At 39.1% G+C, this 21,833-nt stretch overlaps 1 protein-coding gene across 2 annotated transcripts; it reads right to left on the bottom strand.

Annotated features, from left to right (window-relative positions):
- Positions 1-5,899: 5,899 nt before the first annotated feature.
- LOC129725582 (putative uncharacterized protein DDB_G0272456) lies at positions 5,900-18,450 on the bottom strand. 2 transcript variants are annotated; one of them, XM_055681585.1, is made up of 10 exons: positions 18,277-18,450; positions 17,699-17,821; positions 9,988-10,334; positions 8,771-9,277; positions 8,224-8,394; positions 7,946-8,164; positions 7,597-7,704; positions 7,382-7,541; positions 7,169-7,316; positions 5,900-7,106 (listed from the first exon to the last, which is right to left on the bottom strand). In XM_055681585.1, exons 2-10 carry the CDS (start codon positions 17,772-17,774, stop codon positions 6,998-7,000), a joined length of 1,845 nt encoding a protein of 614 aa, XP_055537560.1. In that variant the 5' UTR covers positions 17,775-17,821; positions 18,277-18,450; the 3' UTR covers positions 5,900-6,997. The 2 variants fall into 2 exon arrangements, with proteins under 2 accessions (XP_055537560.1, XP_055537561.1); XM_055681586.1 differs by lacking the exon at positions 18,277-18,450 and adding an exon at positions 18,083-18,233.
- Positions 18,451-21,833: the final 3,383 nt, after the last annotated feature.

Here is a 21,833-nt window from a genome sequence, read left to right as displayed (position 1 = left end):
CACTGACTATGAAACGCACCGCTGATAGCTCTGCAGTGTAATTATTGTGCGTGATGTCCACACGTGTGAGAAAGTACACCATAATTCATTGTCTCGCAAGAGAGAGATTTCAGATTTCACCGCAGTGCGTTCAGGTAGCTCAGCAGATAAAAATCGTTTGACGCTCTCTTCTAGCATGAGCGTTGATTTGCTCTTTAGTGTGACGGCAGTTGTTTCCGCAGTGCAAGATGTTCTCCTGCACTCTAGAGGTTTTCTGAGGAGAAAAGACAAGCATGGTTTTTATCAGTCTAATCAGCTTCCCCGGAAACCCGGAATGTTTAATGTCCATGAGCTCTTTTCGGTCGATAGTGTCATAGGCGGCTTTGAAGTCGATGAATATATGGTGCGTGGGGGTTCAGTTTCAAGGGCATTCCTGGAGGATCTGCCGTATAGTAAAAATTTGTCCGTCGTAGACCGTCCTTCCACGAAGCTGGCCTGATAGCTTCCCACAAATCTGTTGGTTAGCGGTGAGAATCGGTGGAAAATGATTTGACGAAGCAATTTGTAGGCGACATTCATGACGGTGATCGCACGATGATTTCCACAGTCCAAATTGTCGCCTTTCTTATAGATAGTGCAGATAACTCCATCCCTCCGCTCCTCCGGTAGCTGTTCTGTATCCCAAATTTTTGCAATCAGCCAGTGCAACTTAGTGGCCAGCTTTTACGGGCCCATCTTTATAAGCTCCTGCATACTCCCTCTCCAGGCGACACTTTTTCTTCCGGAAACTTTGGATTCACTGCATCTTCTTTTGTCTGTGTCTACATTCGTCGTCGAACCACTCGTTTCGTTGGGTTCGCCCCACATGCCCGATGACGTTCTCTGCTACGATTTTGATGGTGTTCCAACAGCCCTCGAGAGAAACTTCTTCCAGCTGGTTCCCTTCTGGCAGCGCAACTTCGAGCGAATGCGCGTAGTTTTCGGCGACGTTAGGCTGCTTCAGTCGTGCGAGATCTAACCGGGACGGGCGTCGGTACGGAATGTTGTTAACAATGGAGGGTTTTTGGCGCATCTTCACCATCACCAGGTAGTGGTTCGAGTCGACTTTAGCGCTCCTGTAGAGTCTGACGTCGGTGACGTCTGAGAAGTGCCGACAATCAATCAGAACGTGGTTGATGTAGTATTTCTTCCTGACTTGGTGACCTCCAGGTGTACGGTTGTGCTGGAAGCAGGTACTACGCACGGCCATGTTTTCGGAGGCGGTAAAGTCGATAAGTCTTAGGCCCATTTCGTTGGTCAGCTGCCCAACAAACAATTGGGCGGAATAAACCTGCTAATAATTTTAAAACAGCTGAATAAAATCTGTATACAGGTGACACGGATTGCCACAACGCTTAGGTTGATTTATCAGCTGAACAAGCAATAAATTCAGGTTTAAAAATACTTATGAAATACTTCATGCCATTATTCGATTGTTGGCTGGTTAAGCGCTATTTGAATTTAAAAAAAGGCTATTAGACAACAATAACTAAACACTGCACAAACTGGTTCAATAAACGCTTCTAGATATTTCCCAAAAAACATTTTTTGGCTTAATAAGCGCTTTTATAGCTTATCTTATTCAGCTGACGACTGAACGTAGGTCGAATAATGTATTTCTAAGTATTTAATCAGCTTTCAATCAGTCGCTTTTGGAAAACTAAATCAGCTACTTGTTACATTCGGCTCCCTAAATAGCAGAACAAGGGCTTAATAAAAATTACTCAGCCATTTGAACAACTTTTATACATGCTTATCGATTCTGTAGAAGCGATTATTCATTCTTTGTTTATTTGTTTATTTCTAAGTGCATCATCTGAGATAAAGTCTTAATGAAAAGAGGATAATCATTAAAAGTAACTAGAGTTAGTTAATCTACGTTTAAAAATATGACTAGGCACACCAAATTCATAAAGATGCTCGACACTCGTGAATTTTCTCACACAAAAGGCAACAGGTTCATAATAACCATAGTTCGTGCGGACTCCAAACCACACTTACGTTTTCTAGTAGGGGTCGTACAAGTGAGCAGTATAAAGCTTTCATACAATGGGGATCCTTGAAATCACGTCCAATTTTTGCGATGAATCCTAATTGCCGACTTGCTTTCGAAACAATTGCAGCACGGTGTCTATCGAAAGTCAGCTTTCTGTCAAGAATAACTCCAAGATCGTCGACGTAATCTACTCTGCGCAGCACTTCTCCGTCGACAGCATAATCAAAAAGTATTGGCCGTTCAATGCGGTGAAAGGTTATCACTTCACATTTTGCATTTCCTCTAATTAGAGAGTTTAGTTTACACCACGTCACAAAGGTATTTAAAAGTGATTGTAGATGATAACAATCCTCGATGGTGCGAATCGTCAAGTAAATTTTTAAATCATCGGCGTAAACTAATCTGCAACCAATCCCAAGTGCATCAGCAACGTCATTGAAAAAAATAATGAAAAGAAGCGGTCCTAGGTTACTACCCTGTGGTAAGCCAGACTTGTTCGTGAACGCAGACGATACACTTGATCCAAGCCTCACTTGCAAAATTCTATTGCACGGGAATGATTCAAGCCATTTAACGAACCGTGATGAAGCACCAAGACGGGAAATTTTGTTCAGCAGTATCCGATGATCAATTCGGTCGAAGGCAGCTTTGAGGTCAGTGTAAATAACGTCAACCTGTACGTTTCGTTCAAGTTCAGAAATGCAATTCGACGTAAAATCCATCAGATTTGTTGTTACAGATCGTCCAGAAACAAAACCATGCTGGTCCAAAGAAATGTATTTGCGTGTGCAATTCAATACAATAGAGCATACAATGATCTCGAACAATTTAGACGCAGCTGACAGATTAATTATTCCACGATAGTTTTTGACATTTCGTCGATCACCACTTTTAAAAACCGGAAACATATAGGAGTGCTTCCATACCTCAGGAAACTTCCCTTGAGCTAAAGATTGGGTGAAAATTGTGCAAAGTGGAGCAGCCAGAAAATCAATTCAACGGCACAAAAGAACGGCCGGTATTCCGTCGGAATCAACAGTGTACGAACATTTAAGTTTCTTAGCGGCGATAGTAATCATGTCATGCGTGACTTCAAAAATTTCAAGATCAACAAGGTCGACTGGCACATTAGCCGCAGCACGCCGAGCATCGTCATTTGAGGCACAATCCGTGGCAAATACTGAGGAGAAAAGTATCGCAAAAAGCTCACAAGAATCAGAGTCCGAGCAGGATACCATTTCCTCCAAATAGACGTCCGAAGGAGTTGAGCGACTTTTCCGTTTTGAATTAACGAAATTCCAAAAATTTTTCGGATTTCTGCGCAAGTTTGTTTGAACTCCCAGGACATATGATTTGTAAAGACTAGAGTTAACCGCCGATATTCTCCACTTCTTTGTACAGCTTGCAGAAAAACTCTTTGACAGCCAACAGTAAATGGCTTATAGTCTAAATAAGCGCCTATATGACAATTCCATGGCTAAAATTGTACATTCTGTCTTTCTGAAAAAGTGCTTTTTCAGTTTAATTACAACGCGTAAATTCCGGAATCCGCGTAAGAAAAAAACCGCGTAAATTCCGGAATCCGCGTAAAAAACCTCTGCGTTAATTTTGCGTTCTGAGTGAAGATAAACCGAAATCCGAGCAAAAAAAAACACCGCGTAAATTCCGGAATCCGTGTAAAAAAAACCGCGTAAATTCCGGAATCCACGTAAAAAAAGCCGCGTAAAAAGAAACCCGCGTAAAAAGCGACCTTAGTGTAATTCAAAATATATATTCGTCTCAACTAGACAATTATAGTTGTTTAGGCAATTCGAACACAACCTAAAGTGGCCAAATACTACCCAGTATGGGTATTTCCGGAATCGTAATGATGCACTGAAATCACAAATCGACCTCAGACACCATTTTAAATTCCAGGATGACGATTTCCGGTTTCTGAAACACAGCCGAAAATTATCAAATACCTTCCAATATGAATATCAGATACCAGAATAACGCCCAGAGACCAGAAGTTGACTTCATATGTTGATTTTGAAATCTAAGATGACAACTTCCGGTTTCTGTAAAATAGCGCACAAAACGATCGAATGCCACCAAATACGGATATTTCCGTAATGGAGATGATGCACAGAAGCTTGAAATTAACTCCGGGCACCATTTTTATTCTAAGAGTGTGACTTCTGGTTTCTGGAGAACAGCTGAAAATGACCGAATACCACCCAATATGGGTATTTCCAGAACCGAATGGCTATACAGAAGCCAAAAGGTGAGGATGTTCTTATTTCGATAAAACCCATTATTTCAAACGATTTCGAATTTATTCGTATCAATTATCCGATTCGTCATGAATTTGCAGACTACAAACAAATCGCAAGGAATCAAACAGTTTGGAATGTTTGAATTTTTTAAATAAAGAAAAAAATTGGCGGTACAAAGTTTGCCGGGTCAGCTAGTAGATTATATGAAAAGATGAATTTTAACTCAAAACCACCGAAAACGCTCTCTTTACCATGGTTACTCTAGAGCACCATTGGTTGGGATGCAAAAAGCCTTTAGAAAAATTCACTAATCCTACTCAAAATGCATAAATATGTTCTAAAATAATCAGTATATTGTTCAAAAATATATTTTTGCATTTTAAGAAGCATTTGTAAAGATTTCCAAAGACTTTTTGCATCCAAACCTGTGGTGCTCTAGAGTAACCATGGCAGGGAGAGGGTTAAACAGTCAACACATTTCAATCCTAACTTTTCCTCGCCCACTAATACGAAGAATTTTGGTATCACGAACAAATTTTTTTTTTAACGAAAAGACTGTTCTAAAAATTTAATAGGGAATCTCAAGTTGGTCATCGAAAACCCCAAAAAGGCAAAAACTGTGGAAGAGCCAGAATACCCCCAAACTCAGTCTCAAAGGTTGAAAAAATGTGCAGCAAATTTGTTTGCTGGCAGTTCAGTACTTAAAGCGAAAATAGGTGTACGCATTGGTGTCATTCTAACGTTAAGGGGTTATATACCTTTTTAGTTTTCAAAAAACCGAAAAAAATTTTATTGTATTTTCTTCAAATACAACATCTTGAGAACCTTTTCACAAATTTTCATATAAATCTGAGCAGTAGGAAGAAAGTTAGAGCGATTTGCAGTGCACCTCGCCACGGCCGCATAAGCTAAACTTGAAGCTTTACACGAGATTATCTCGGAACAGTGATTTCCGAAAAATGACTTTGCCGTGATCCTAATTGCGGGAAAACTACTGAACCGATTTCCTTCATCTTTTTTTTTTTTAATTTTCGTAAAAAAAAAAATTTAATGCAATTTTTAGCGCTCAAAACGTGCATTTTTTGGGAAAAACGTTCCCATTTGCACTGAAAACAAAATACTCATAAAAGCGATCGTTCAAGGACCCGGCACACTTTTAAACTAATGAAATAATATGAGTTTTTTGATTTCGGTTGACCCGCTGAGTCTCTATCAGGATCATCGCAAGCCTCTGCAAAAAAATAGCGATTCGGGGAAACGGCCATTACTCCAGTTATTGGTATATCTCACAATCAAACGTAAAATATATATAATATATAATAAATTGTTGTTGATAAACTGTACTTTCAGAAAAATACCCCTTTGATGCAATGAAAATGGTGCTATGCACTTAAAAATAGATTCAAACTTCCCTCATTTTTCTCGGCCAAAAAGGTATATAACCCCTTAATTTGTCTGAAAATCTTGTGGAGGTTTCGACTACTTCTACCGGAAGAGAGAGACGTAACTTCACAGATTCGATGGTTATGGCGATGATCTGGACGAACAACATCGAGCCACAGCACGATATTAAAATACAAGCAGTGAAATTAGTCACCCTATAACAGCGATAAAAGAAAACCTTGCATTTGTTGATATAAGTTGTATTTATTTTTTAATATGTCTTCACCACGTTGTCTTCGTGAACATTGCAACGATTTTTGTTTTTGTTTTATTGTTTTTTTTTGTCTGTGTTTCGTTCAAAGTAAAACTCACAAGTTTGTTCAGCTGTGGATTTCACTAGTAACCACATAGCATAGCCAGCTTGCTCTATCTTGTCTGTCGCAGTTCTACCAGCGTGCTTCATCTAACCGACGCGACAAAATGATCTAATCTGAGGTTCGTTTAGATTTGGCAGCCTTAAAATGAACTTTCCATATCCGCGTTTTTTGTTGCTTTTGGTAGAAAGCTAGAGGTTTGTTTTCATACTACCGAAACTCACTGGAATATTCGGAACGCTCGAAAACATTCCGACAGAGTAAAACTATGTGACGGTACGTTGCTAATTTTTGAAAGACATTTGAAAGTAGGCGCTTCAAAGCAGAACAGCTGGGTAGCACGGAGTACGTATTGCTTGCAATTTTATTTTATAAGCTGTAAATAAACAGGACAGATCATGCTTCTACCGTTATAGTTATTGGATGTTTTGTTGTAAATTCTTTTTTCATAATATGATCACCTGATGACAATTCGTAATAAATTCAAATAAAAAATAGAAAAAGAAAAATTAAGAAAGCTAACAAAACCGTTTGCGCTAATTGATCTGCGTTTGTCGAAGCATCAGCGTTAATGGAACCCGTCTATTTATTTTGGACCCCGTCTATTTATTTTGGCCAATCTGTGTCTGCGATTGGTGATTTCGAGAATTGTTTGAAACGTTGTGCTTTTCCGAGTTATCGATTGCTAACGGTGCCAATCTGCTTTCTTAGTTTGCTGGTTGTTTTTCGATTAATATTGGGGTTTCACGATCTGTCTCTTTCTTGCTGTTTCGAAACATTTGGCTTAGAACTAAATATCTAAAAATAGGATACTCATTACTAACAATCTGAATGTAGGTTTGCTTTTGCTCTGCTGCCTTCGCGTGTTTCACGTTGATTAGATGAGATGGCTTGGGCCATTCGAAGTCTGCCTGGACCGTTCCGCATCAACACACTTGGGCCCAACGATCGCGAACAGACCCCGGCCGCTAGTACGGCTGCCGGTTTTTGCTGCTCGCTACGAAGTCCTTAAATGCCATCTTAATTTCCATGTCCATATTTTCATCGTCCACCAAATCGTCTGGGTCACCGTCCTCGCTGTGAAAGAAAGTTACGATTAATTGTTCCAGTTGCAAATCGTGTAATTGTGCAAAACGTACTCGAACTCTTCGAACGCAACCGGTGCGGCCGTTTCGAGGAAGTCATTCTCCTCTTCCGTCATCACTTGTCCGTCGGGTCCATAAAATACAGGACTGTCGGTAAACTCTTCGCCAGTCGCTTCGGACACTGACGGTAGAACAACAGGCACTGAAAAATGGAATTTATCGGGGTCATCTGTTTCAAATGAGAGGAGGTTTTTTTTTGCAACATACCAACTTCTTCATTGCGTCCCCAGGACTTCTGTTGTAACTCTAACACCGTTCGGATGAAACGTCCAGTCGAACAGTCTGTTGTGTGCTCTAGAGAACTCAACGTGTCGATGATTTCCATCAATTCCAACCGGCAGTCTCGTTGCAGTTCAAATCCACAGAGCTACAACGGCAATTGTAACGATATCGATAGTATCACGAATTTAGGTTTAACATACCTTTAAACACTGGCAGACGCACTTTATGTTTCCTGGGCCCTCTTTACTTAGCAGGATGTTAGCTGCACCGGTAATCCTCCGTGCTAGTTCAGCATTGCGCTTGGCATCCTGAACGAAAGAAATAATTTAGATTGAGAAAAAACGCTGAAATTTCGGGGGCTGTAATTTTTGTTGGAGTAGAGAGAAACCTGTTCGCGTGGAATCTAAAGTTATTCCTCCTCAAACAGGCATAAATGATCAATTGAACATGTTTGATGCTTTTTTTCTACTCCAACAAAAGTTTAGTTTAAATAGATAGAAGTAAAAGACAGTGAACCTAAATCCAATGCCAGGGGAAAAGTCGACTTACCTGCGGCTTTCGGAGCTGCATGTACAACTCCGCCAGAAAGAGAGTCGTTCCGCGCACCTTGATCTGCTCGTTTTGCATAAATCCCGACAACTCCGAATGCTGGTGGTCAATCTTCATGCTCAACAGCTGGCGCAGCACGCTTTCGGGACCACCGTCCAGACTGTCCAGCAGATGACACAATCGGGCTCCCATGTAGCGAAAATTTTGCTCCTTAATCGACTGCGGGTGAAATAAGCGAACCAGAAATTTTGGCAAGTTCTCCAAAATCCGATACAAACCTGTTCGAAGATCATTTCCACAGCGTTGCTTAGCACAAAGTGATTGTTGCGGAACTCGGCAAATGTACCCTTCAACTTTCGCTGAATGTTTTCAAACATGCCAGGATTATCGTACAGCTCGGCAATCACCTCCGTCAGGTACTCCAGAGCTAGTGTTTCGTTCTCATTGATCTGAAAATATTACCAAACAGGATTGTGGTTATTTGGGTTGTAGTGAACTAAGTTCGATCCATAACATCATCAATTACGCAGGCATCTATCGAAGGAAGGTTAGCCGCAACTTGTTCGATGCGATCACAAAATATTCAATCGTGTGTGTGTGTGTGCAGATAACATGAAAGCGTTGGCACAAAGGCCGATGTACAACCATCAATTTTATCAATATGTACAACACCAGTATTAGTTCGCAAATGAAACATAACAACTTCTTATGATCTTAATTAGTTCCAGTTCCCTTAAAGCAACAAAAAATCAAAAATTCCGTTAACCTAGTGATACAAGCATGCTTTTTAAACACTTTCTAGGGTGCGTCTATTGTAAACCCTACCTGCTCGGCATCGCCTTCCCCTCCGTAATCATTGCCAGCACCACCTCGCATGTGCTGCTGGTGGTGACGATGGTGATGATGCTGCTGCTGTTGTTGATGTTGATGATGTTGCTGCTGTTGATGATGATGGGGTTGATGGTGCGACTGCTGCTGGTGGTGATGTTGAGAGTTTTGGGCATTTTGTAGTCTGGCTCTTACACGATTCTCGTGCATTGGAACAGGACCATGTCCGCCCACCGCCGCGGCAGCCATTCCACCCAGGATCGGGTGATGCAGGTGATTGTTAAGCGCTGTCGACGAGTATCCCATCCCGGCCACTGTGAAAGGATAGTGGCCAGCAGCATTCTGATGCAACGCCATATGCGGCGGCTGTTGTTGCTGTTGCTGCTGGTTATGGTGTTGTTGTTGCTGCTGCTGCTGTTGAAGACGCTGCTGTTGTGAATGCGGCTGAGAATAGTGCTGGTTCGGGTGATGCTGATGGTGGTTATAGTGCGAAGGATTACGCATCTGAGGCGTCAGAAATGGGGAGTGGAAGTGAGGGACGATGAAGTGTTGGTTGGTATCGGATATGTTTGTGGCCGAAGGTGCAGAGACGTTTTAGTAACGATCCGTGCAATTTAGGGGCATTCGCAGAGAGTGTATACAATAGAATGTAAATAATAGAATATGTTGACACAGGATTAGTTGAATGCTCTTTTGAATTAATATAGAGATACTAGCATAGTCTAAGTAAAGTAGCAAATTCTAGTGTTGTATTCGATTTTATATCGTTTGAACAAGATTCATTCTCTGCCATCCATCCAAACGTTCGCTGGTAACAACTTTTCTGTCGATTACATTCATTTCATTGTTGGTTATCGCAAAACCATTTTCTTCTCCAATTTATTAAATACTTTTGAGAGATAGATTGAATACAGCACTGTTCGGCTCACTATTAGATACAACTCAAACCAAGTTCATGCTCATAATATATTCGAGGAACAGGTAAAAAATCAGTAATATTTACAGCTTCACACTCGCTCTAACATACCTAAACCTTTTATTCGCACCTATAATTTTTTTTTTTTGGGTAGCTAAATTATTTCCTGACTAACGGTACCACTGGCAAACCAATCTGTGGGAAAACTGACGCTACACCACATTCACCGCATTTTTATTTAACCCTCAAAATCTTGTCTGTACACCTACAATCTAGAGCAAACAAAAAATATACTCACATCCTTGTTATCATTGTAGCCGTGATAGCCCGTGTAAAACGGCTGTTGTTGCTGCGGGCCCACATTGGAAATCTGAATATTTTTCAGCCGATCCGATAGGTTCGATTTGCTGATCATTTCTGTCCCATTGACCAGGGCGCCATTGCCCATGTCGTGCTGCTGCGAATATTGTGGCGCGTTTGGAACCATGTTGAATGTCCCACCACCACCTCCTCCGCCTCCACCACCACCGGCACCGTTGTTGTCAACTCGATAGCGTTGTTGCAGCTGCTGCTGAGGCTGCGAGGGGTTGTATTGGGTCGGTTGCTGCTGCTTCGGAACGAATTCCGGTGCGTCCACAGAGAGTCCTGAAATGAAATGAAAGAAACAGTGTAACGTTAGTATGGATTACAACTAGCACATCACGAGTATCATCTTTTATCTTTATCTTTTACGAACTCCAATCAATTTATTTATTTTTATTCATAGATTTACATTGCCAATAAAGGATTATCCAACAAAGAACTCAATGTTCAGATGAGAAAGCAACCCACACTCCCAATCGATTTGAACAAAAAATCGAACTCTGTACCGTTAGTGTCCGTTAGCAAGCGAAAACTTAAAGCTGACAAACGGTATGGATAGCGTAAAAGCTCGCAACACTTAAAACACACATCCACTAGCAGATCGGCCGAATTGCGCACAATAAAACATCAAACTGAACTGCCTGTGCAATTGCAATAAGCCGCCAGCCACCAGGTGGTGGAGTCTGTGTCATCAGACCACCAGGCAACTACACTGTTGTGTGTCCCCCATTTACGGCTTCGATTGAACAAACTTTCGTTCGGTAAAATTGTCGAAGTTTTCGCTTTTCTCCTTCTTCAAACTCCAACTGCGCTGCTGCTAGGAGTGTAGCCTAAACTTGTTGAGTACAATCATGGCTTTCACACTGCAGTGCCTCTTACAAAAAACAGCTGATCGCGACCTGGAGTCGATCAGCACGAAAATGTTAGAAAACTATTGACCGATTGAATGATACCCAATATTTTGACAACTGAGCAATAACAATACACTGTTATATTAGCGATTCTCTTGCACATGCACCAAGTACAGTTGGTGAAAGTCATTATAACTTGCGTAACTGTCCAAACGGCTTTTGCTGCAGTTGTATCTTTTTTTCTGTGTCACTTGGCAGTTAGATCTATGAGTCATCGGCTTGAGGGGAATACATGTTTAAGATGCACCAATGTTGCCGCTGATTCATTACACGGTCGGCAAGTAGTCCAATGTTAGTGCTCCAGAACAAATTAGTGCTGGGAAAATCTGTGTCTATAAGCATGTAGACGCATCCAAAAATATCTCACGAAAATAGGAAAGCATAAGAAAGAGAAACTTCAACAAAAAAAAAAAAAAAATGAAAATTATAAAAAAAATTAGAGGGTTGCATCTGAGATACACTCTCACTATTAACATAGAAATATGCGAAAATTGATTGCTAAGACTATTAATTAAATTAATTATTGGTTAAATAAATTGTTGAAATTTCGACAAAAGAGAATCAGCCTATGCTAGTTTTGTCCTAATAAATTAAACAAATATATGCGCTCCGCTTGTGACATGTGACAACGATATGAGCCGTGAAGTGAAACGACGAGTTGCAGTTGCGAACAGGGCTTTCTACGGACTGCATAACCAGCTAAGGTCCCGCTGATACTCCCGGTGGCCCTTTACGGACATGAAGCATGGGCGTTACAGTTCTGCGATCGATACTTGGCGGTAAACTAGAAGATGGAGTGTGGCGCAGACGCATGAACCACGAGTTGTACCAGTATACAAACATGCTGATATAGTGAAGGTAATACAGCGGGGCAGGCTTCAGTGGGCTGGACATGTAGCCAGGATGCCTGACGAGAGAGCCGCCAAAACTATCTTCAGTAGAGAACCAGGAAGAGGCCGTCGACTCCGTGGTAGGCCTCGCACGCGGTGGAAGAAGATGCACGATCTGCTGGTGTGCGAGGAGACTGGAGAACGGCTGCCCAAGACAGAAGAAGCTGGACATCTCTAATTCGTTCGGCCCTGGACCGGTGAACGGTCCGTTAGCCCAAAAAGTGAAGTAAGTAAGTATATGCGCTACATTCTAACCTGGCCGTCTGCACCAACTCATTTCGTTCTGCGTCAGAGCAGTGCGTCTTGAACTGTCCTACAGATCAGACGTGTTTTCGGTTGCTTGTGGACTGGCTTATAGCTTCAAAGTTTGTGTTTGGTCAGTGCGTCTTTCAAAGACTACCTGAACGTTATTTCACATCAGTCTTTATCAAGAATACCTACTTCTGAATTGTTTTTACCTTTTTTCGTTTCATCTGAAATGACAGGGCGAGAAAAAGAAATCGCGCATCACTACGAGAAGAAAGAGAGAGCATTCTCTCTCGGACAATTCGAGTGTATGCAGCGAAATCCTTTTGATATTTTGCCTGAGCAAGAAGCCGGTGAAATGGAAGTTATTGCTAACGAAACCATACGAAATGTAAATTCTTAAATAAGAAAAAAGCTCCGCCTATTGTGGTTACTATTTCTTCGAAATTTAATGTGTTTAAAAAGGAACTTTCAACGTTTGTTTCTGATGTTAAAGTTACCTATCAAATTGGCCGAGGAGGCGAATGCTGCTTATTAGCCGATTCAATTAAGGGACGCAATCGTCTTGTTCAGTATTTAACTGACAAGATGTACAATTTTTTCACCTACGACACCAAGAACGCCAAGCCGTTCAAGATTGTCTTGAAAGGTCTCACCAACGATCAAACCGTTGATGAGATCAAAATTACTTTGACAGAATTAGTTGGCATATCCCCTACCCAAGTAATTCTGATGAAACAAAAATCGCGAGGTGAAAACAGCCAGAAACAGCAAGAGTTTCTCTCGTTAACTATTTAATACAAGCAAGAGCAAGAGTTTCCCTACAACAGCAAGAGTTTCCCTTGTTAACTATTTAATACAGGCGGGGTTCGAATCCCAACGCCGACATAGGTGTCGATTGTCGTGGGGTGGCATGATCCACTCACAATCAACCCAACTGGTCTAGATTCAATACTAGCCGACACCGGGAGATTTTCTGAGGCGAAAAATCTCTGGGATCACGCCATTGCATGAGGAAGTAAAGCCGTTGGCGCTGGTCCATTAATAAACGGGTCGTAAGTTAGGGTCCTGGGTGGAGTCGCCTCCCCGGGCGTTGTACACTGGGGCAACCCCATACAAAACTTGGACAAAACCTAAGAATTTTTTTTCCGGAATTTTATTCGAAATCGATATTTTGCAGAAACTAGAATGCCAACATACCAAGAATCAAGCATAGGTTGAAAAGAATTCGCATGTTCTAGTACATCGTGAGGTAGGAGAAGTTGGGGTTTAAAATTTGATATCAAAAAAATATCTCGATCATCTTTACCATCCTACAAAATACAGGTTCTCCTAAATAATAATGATATTATGCATGAAACCTTTCCAATATGACTTCTTATTAACGAATAAAACTTAGATAGATAAGTATATCTTACTATGCCACGATTGAGCACAACGTTTCACACAGATAAAAAACTCAATTTTGCACTAATTTCAAACATTTGAAAAAGTGATTTACCAGCGAGTACCATCTCTATATTCTTCTTAAATACAAAGATTTGAGTCTCAGCTATTCAAAAAACCCAACTTTAGCTGCCGCTTCAAAAGTTATCTGATTGTTGGTACAGCATGTTTTTACATATAAATCGTGCGTTTCGTGGCAGCGCTCTATGACGACATAACATTTTCACAAATTCGTGAAGCGCACAGCCAAAAGTCAAGTAAAATTGCAATTCAGCAAGATGTATTGAACGATATGTTGATTACATCTGATCCCTTTTTGTCCAGTTTAGGAACAAACTTCGATTCAACTAATACCCGTGAAACAAAAAAATAGCCGTCGTGAAATTCAGATCTTCCTGATTTGCCTCCAGGATGCACAAAGTCATTGTTCTGCGATGACACAAGCATTTCCGTAAAAGGAAAAAGTTTTCGTGTCATATGCAGTCGATTGCAGAAAAGTTTAGATATTTTTTCTTCCTACTTGCAAAAGTGGAAAATCTCTCCCAATGCTTCTAAAACTCAAATGATAATTTAACCGCATAAGACTAGGGCTTCTTTCCTTAAGCCAAACAATAATCACGTTGTTAAGATGAATGGGGTTATTTTAAGTTGGTCTGACAAGGTTAAGTACTTGGGACTAATTTACGATAAAAAACTTATTTTCAAAGAGCACATTGAAAGTATACAAGCAAAGTGTATCAAATATACGAGATGTTTATATCCTCTCATTAATAGAAATTTCAAACTTTGTTTAAAGAATAAACTTTTGATTTATAAACAAATTTTAAGACCAGCAATGCTTTATGCTGTACCGATCTGGTCAAGTTGTTGATTAACAAGGAAGAAAACGCTTGAGGGGATTCAGAATAAATTTCTGAAATGATTTTGAAGCGTCCGCTTTGGTTTGGTACACTCGAGTGGTGTTGAAACATAAGACGCTATGTCAAAAAAATTATTAACAATTTTCGACAAAATTCGTTGCAATCCTCAATTGCTACGATAAGCTCTCTTCATAGCCAATAAGTTAGCAATTAAGTTAGTTGTAAGTTTACTTCCCTTTCTTGACAAGTAGGTTTGAATCCCTACGAATGATAAGTCCTAATTGCGAAAGCAAACAAATCCTAACAATTAAAATTACAATTTTTCTAACAGTGTTGAGAAGTCACCATTTGTGATTGGACACACAAACTCATTATTATAAATATTAATAATAATAAATAAAAGATATGAAATAAACTGAAATAATTTAGAAACTCCAAAATTCACTCTTGCATACCATATTTCATCCACCTGACATGATTTGATACATGGAGCAATTGATACGTATGAAAATTCCCAGTGTTTGCTCAATTTGTTTGAAAAATTAGAAAAAAAACACAGACATATTTGCGTCTCACGAAAACGGGGAGGAGTCTAGAGGGGTGGCATCTTTACCAAAACTTAGAGCAACTATTTCCCTTGAATAAAAATCCAAGTTTTCCCAAATCGGCCGTTCCAGTGCTGAGAACGAGCATTTTCAAAAAACAAGTTCCGTCCCGGGTCTTTACGGGTTAAAATTATACTATTTCGGGAAAAATATACATGAAGCAAGTTAATTGGAAATTGTTATATAAATTGATCAATTTCACCCAATTCCATGGTATTTATCATAAATACTTAAGCTACTAACAACCCAAAAAAAAAAAAACAACCAAAAATGACCAAATACCGCTCAATATGGATATTTCCGTAATCGAGTGTCGAGGCAATGCACAGAGGCCAAAAATCGACTGTGAAGGTTATTTTGAAATCTCTTCCGGTGTCTGGAAAACAACCTAAATAACTGAATACCACACAATATGGTTATTTCTAGAGCATTTTTCACTGCGATCACTTATTTGAATTATTGCGATTTTATACAAGCATCATCAGGGTGTCGTACCACTTTCAGATTGAGTGTTTTTCACTTTGCTGAATACAGTCAGCGTCCCAGTAAGGTTTTACTGAACAAATAAAGTATATTGTGAGATGTCATTCAACTATCTATTGGTTGTATTAAGTTCTTAACAATAGTAGTAGTGGAACATAGATGTTCCCAGGTTTCTCTGTCTAGTTTACTGTTGTTGTAGTTTCTGTTGGCGAGAAATGGATCAATGCAACCAATCATGGGACCAGAACCGTTTTGTGGGGTCTCAGAATGTGCTTTCTGAGATTCCAAAAAATGGTTCTGGCCCTATGAACGGTTGCATTGATCCATTTCTCGTCAGCAGAGCAGTTTTCTCGTTCCCTTCGAATACCACAATGCCCAGGTTTCCAGAATAGTTTCGCTTTACTATTTCTAGCTGCCTGCTGTAGTAATTGAATAGAACTTAAAACTAATTTTGAAGAACAGGAAACGGATTTCAGTGCTTTTAAAGCAACTTGACTATCCGAAAATATACAAATATGTGTATGTCTATAGTTGATGATACCTAGAGGTCGTAAATAAACCCCAGATGCCCTTTGAATTCTTTTAGGACCACCACATTATTTTCAGAGTTATTTTATTACTGTAGACAAACATTGTTGACATAAACATAGTTTATCGTAATCTTAGCGTCTATCATCCAAAGAATTATTGCAAAGAAGAAATTTTTTTGTTAAGCGATTCCAAACTTATAGAGGATGGTGTACATTTGACAACAACATTTTAACGTTACAGCAGGATGATGTCCTTCAAAAGTATTCAATAGAAAATAGATTTGAAATTACGTAGAAACCAATGACATACACAGAACAGAATTTATACAATTAATAAAAATGAAAATAGGATGTATCTTTAACTGCTGGTAACTATCTAAAATATTAAAAACTATCTGAGCTAGAAGTAATGTTGAAAATATGGCTCTGTAAATTTCAAAACTGTCAGAGTGTTCACAATCAATATTTAAAAAAAAAAAAAAACGATTCGTATACTAAATAAATTTTGCTTTGAATTGAGAGTGCATTATTTGTTTGGATAAAAATACTGAATTAAAATGCCTAAATACAAAAATAACAGTGAGAAAGTTATTCAAAAACGTAGACATTTAAAACTTTTGAAAAATGTCGCAGGGCTGAACAAATATTATGAGTAAGATTTAATGAGGGGAAGCGAAAATTACAGAAAATTATTAGAGAGAAAACAGTCAACCACTTTGGAATCAAATAAGAGTTTGAATTCAACCGGACACCAATAGTTGAAAATAAAAAAAATAATTTCAGAACACATGAAAGCAATAAAACAATAATAAACCCAGTATAATTATTTGGGAACTCACATTGAAATAATAAAGAATTATTAATTTGCCGAATGTTTTCAAATTGTTTAACGATGCTATTTGGCAGAATTCTAATTGTCATGAAAAATAAGCAAGTTTCGCAGAACATAATTACCAAAATAGCATAATTGTACTTCGAAATGTAATTTTGTTATACTCGAATGAAAAAGTAGATAACAGAATCGAGCTTCAGCAGTCAGAATATCTGATTTGTGATTGAATATTTGCCTTTTGTCAGTTGTACAAATTACTTGCGTCTGCTTCGGTAGTTGACATGAGAAACCGACATTCATAGTAAATAACACAAAAATTTCTCATTTTATTTTCTATGATTTTTTTCGAAGATCGACTTATTCTTTTGAGTAAATCATAATTATTGTGATTGTCGATACCGAGAGATATTTCAATCTCTAAAACAGCACAAAACAAAGTTCAAAGTGAAGTTTTCAAACAAGTAAACATATGTACGTCACTACTTTTTCGGGCAATTGCGCACTACAAAGTTGAGAAATTCAACGAAAAAAAGTCTAAAAAACCAGTGTGCTGGCAAGACATTGGCAGTTAGCTAGCAAACAAACGTACATAATGGCTGATCAGGTTAAACTATTAAAAACCTGTTTTCTGTGCCCTGGAACATTTTCTTTTACTTCTAGGTCTTTCTCATTTGACTGTCATAGTGATGTTATCTCCATTCCAAGCTCAGCAACTCCATTTTTTTCTAACCTATTCCTGCTGGCTTTCTGAAGACAGTGAAACAAGAAGGCATGCACAGCAAATGTGGGTCCCATTGTACTTTTTAAGCAAGTGTGAAAGAAAGTTAAACCCAATCAACTTACCTTTGGGAGCCCTCAGTGGTACGAAGCTCGCTTCCGGACGCTGCTGCCACTTGCCACTTCCACTTTGCTGATCCATTTTTCCTGTTACAAAATCTTCAGCCTGCAGTCTCACTGTGTTTAATCCTAGCAATGAAGAAAATTTCCTCGATATAATATATTCTTTTGTTTCAATTTGATTCATTATAAAAAATATCAGCTTTCACTAGCTTCTCTACTATTCTGTAAGTCACAATCACAGTTCTCAGATCATATTAAATTTTTCACATCTCTGGCGAACACAAAACTGTACTTTAAAAAATCTTTTATTTCCAATGCAACATGTGTCGAATTTATTGAAGAATTATGTCTAAATGATATCTTCTGAATCCAATCTACGATCAATACCGTTGCACTCCCGGATTGTTTCGATCCGTTGTTCTTCTTTCGCCTATTCTTGCTGCCACGAGAAAAAACGAACTAGAAATTCAGCTGTGCCAGCCAGAGGAAAATGTCTCCTGCTCTCGAAAATGGATGATTGACTACGGGAAGCAGAAGCACAGCTTTTTCGCCGAGGAAAAACAAACCAACCGCTGACTAACCTGGTCATGAAACAATCGCAGACAATTGTTACAGCTTTTGGCAGGCTGTTGGGTGCGGGAAGAAATGAAACTAAAACGCTTAACCCCTGTGGCGAGCAGAAAATTCTTTGCACAAAACCGAAACACAACACAATCGCGATTTTGGCGAGCGACGACAAAAAACGCGAGACATCCGCACTTTGACAGCTACGCAATTATTTTTTTACTTGTCTTCCTCATTTTGGCAATGTCATAATCGCTTATGTTTTCCATGCTCTTCATTTTTTCCTAACGGTTTGTGCCTGCAAGGTGAACGAGAAAGAAGCTTGCTAGATAGAATTTTTTCTTCATTTACTACTTGAAGCACGTTTCACGTTAGTAAGAAAGAGATACCTTCATAATCATCGTCATCGTCGATTTTCGATGTAAGAAGATTCGGCCTTGGCTTCGAACCCAATCGATGGCCGAAATTAAATGTTGTTGTCAGGGTTGCAACATTCAATTCGGTACAATAAAAATTAAGTACAATAATTATTAGTTGAAAAATCTAACCACTCGTCAAAATACCCGTTTAAAAATCTGTGCAGAGCATTTATGTACCCCGTTGCCTTCAGATAAACCTTGTTTAATTATTCAATTAATCCTAGGAAAGGAAAGGATCTAAAGGATTCCTTTAGATTATTCCTAGAGCAAAGATTCCACCAAATATATAAAATGGGCCTATTACAGACGGTGTTATGAACAGATACGCAAAGAGTGAGGTCGAAAACTCCAAGTGAACCGTCAAATCGAGGCTCCAAGTGTGCAAAGTAAACAAACTCAGGAGTGTTACTTTTCGTACAGAATGTGTATTGTAATCAGTATAATTGTTGTGAACCACGTGCAATTATGGTTTGAACGGAAAATGTGTTCGTTATGCTCGTATTATGAGTGATGCATTGAAAATTTGAAAAAATGTATGAACAAGCTTTGAAACTCAGTTATGCATCCTTACAAAGTTTCGGAATTTCATTACACTTTCTAGTGCGTATGAAAAGTCATGCGAAATTAAATGTGGTTGCCAGAATTGTTTGGAATAGAATATTAGCAAAGGGTTGCCATATTTACTGCTTTTCTCTTCGCGTATCTCTTTATAACACAGTCTCTAGGGCCTATTTGCCAAAAAAAAAAAAAAAACAAACCAAGTTTTGATATTCTGCGAATTTTTCAGCAAATGTCAGCCATATACTTCGACAAACATTCAGCAAATATATCGATCAACCGTAAACCAGCAAGTATTGCCATTTCGTTCGCTGAAGTTCTTGAAAATTCTGCCGAAAACTTGTAGAACACTTCGCTGAATTCATCAGCTGTTGAGTTCGCGGCAATGAAATATAAGTGTGTGGCAATTCTGGATCGATCCCATATGAATGACCAGCGTCAAATGCACCTCCCTGACACCGTAATCTCATTACCTATAGTTTGACTGTACCCTTATTGAGATAAGTGACTTTTCACCTACGCACACTAGTAAACGTGTAAACCCGTGTAAGGTTGCTTTTGTTTCTTCCAACCTGTAAATCATCGTATCTCGTTGCTTCGACTTTGATCACTTTTTCACCATTTTTGATCAATTATATTTAGCGCCTTCTTCCGAATTGTGATCACAAATGAGAAAATTTATTCAGAAACAAGTTTAAAACATATACTGAGTGTTCAACTGAATTTTTGTCCAGCTGTTAAAAACTAGTGGCACTAACACGTAAAAAGGTCTATTATAACCCCTCAATGCCGAGCCCTACGTTGCCAGTATGCCAGATAAATCTGGATTTTGCCAGATTTCTGTTTGCGCGCCAGACAAACAGATAAACCTCAGAAATTTGTAAATGAGCCAGATACTTGCCAGATTTCATCCGCGTCGTCTCGCAAAAAGGTCATTACTGCGAGATGGGCCGTGCCTGGCTTTTACCTACCTACACCCGGCGAGAGCAAAAAAAAAGGTCATCACCTTTAATTCTGCCAGGAACTTTATCCAAAATGAGTGACAGATTTTTGTCAGACTTTTTATTTTCGTTTTGCCAGATTTTATTCATAACTTAGTGGTAACGCTGGCCGATCCCCAAATAACAATGGCCGCAAAGGGAAGATATCTGACGTGCTCTTCACTCCCGTTCAGTGTTGCCTAATCTGTCGATGTCGCTGTTTGTAGCAGTGTGAGGCACAGCAGTGTAACATGCCATTTCATTCCCGCGTATACAAAAATATAGGCTACGAACGTGTCAAGGAGGTGGTCAAATCAAACAGTGCACTCCATCTTTTAAAGGTGCAAGCATAAACAGACGTGCCTCATCGAAGAAAAATCCTGAAAAATCTTTGTCCGCATTCGAAACGTTACACTCATGCGCCACCATGTGAGCTTATTGCCTACTATCTTATTTTCGTAAAACGGCTTTTGTCTTTGCTAATGGGTGTGCGCGCTTGCTTAAATCAACACCAGCGACATTATTAACGGTTTTTATCTTTGATAACGAATGGGCATGCTTACCTATAGCGACACTAGCGGCAATATTGCCTACTAAGCCAAAATTTTAAAATAATCGTTATTTTTCTGGTCGATGAAATCGTCATCAAGTGGCACGTCTGTTTGTCTGTGGTGCAAGTTTGTTATGAAAGTGATGGTAATTACATTTTTACGAAAAATTGTGTACATGTGTAATGATCCTGCCTGTGCGTTTGAATTGCATTCGCGTCGCCAGCCTCACACACACTACCATGCGTCAGTTCCACCTTTATCCAAAAGATTGCGCTGCCAAAACTATAGCTCGATTTCAGGTGGAGTTCCCAGTCTTCTTGATATGATGTTTTTGTTAAAGCTGTAAAGTTCTTATATGTAAAACTGTAAAGTTTCTTATGTGTTAAATCAAAATACCCAAATTTTTCGTGATCTTTTTATTTCTTCCCTGATTTTTATTATCGTTATTCAAAGGTAGAATTCGGTTGTTAAGTTACTCACGGATTTCTGATTTTAATATACCAGGTAAAAGAGTGTAATTTTCTGAGAGAAACGCGATTTTTTAAAATTTCATATCATTGTTCTTCGATTATTTAATTAAAAAATAAAAATCGCTCCAAATCGCTACAATGACAGTTGGTATATGGACGATCTGTCATTGTAGCGATTTCGAGTAGTTTTAATAACAACGATAGAAAGTTTTCGAAAATCACGTTTTGCTTAGAAAATGCAGCTTTTCAGGTAACATAAAAAACTGAAAGGTATACCTAAACAACCCAATTAACTACTTTCTTTAAACCTTCTCGATAGTTTTCTGCAGAAATCTGGTAGTGACTGAGTAGCTTAAAAATAGAGACCAAAAAGTCACCGAAATGAGACTATAAAAATATAAAGAAGAAATGCAAACTACGAAGTAAAAAAATATATTGATCAGTGGAAAAAGCTTGTAGATTTCAGGATATAAAAAGATTGTATTAGGGTGAAAGTGAATGAAGACTCTTCGATACAATTTTGAGGTTAGGTTTCTTTTCACTTCGCGATTTTGAGCGTAAAAATCACAGCTTCCATTTAATAAATAACGCTCAAG

Source organism: Wyeomyia smithii, chromosome 2, assembly GCF_029784165.1.
Source record: "Wyeomyia smithii strain HCP4-BCI-WySm-NY-G18 chromosome 2, ASM2978416v1, whole genome shotgun sequence".
NCBI lineage: Eukaryota > Metazoa > Arthropoda > Insecta > Diptera > Culicidae > Wyeomyia > Wyeomyia smithii.
The sequence above is the reverse complement of the archived record's forward strand: the minus strand, read 5'-3'. Positions and strand labels throughout refer to the sequence as shown.

Bases quoted from the DNA above. Each gene is read 5' to 3' on its own strand.
- LOC129725582 (XM_055681585.1), bottom strand. From the start codon at position 17,774: ATGGATCAGCAAAGTGGAAGTGGCAAGTGGCAGCAGCGTCCGGAAGCG. The intron at 9,278-9,987 runs GTGAGTATATTT...CTGACGCCTCAG, and splicing joins GCTACAATGATAACAAGGAT to ATGCGTAATCCTTCGCACTA. The intron at 7,107-7,168 runs GTACGTTTTGCA...TTTCTTTCACAG, and splicing joins GTTGCGTTCGAAGAGTTCGA to CGAGGACGGTGACCCAGACG.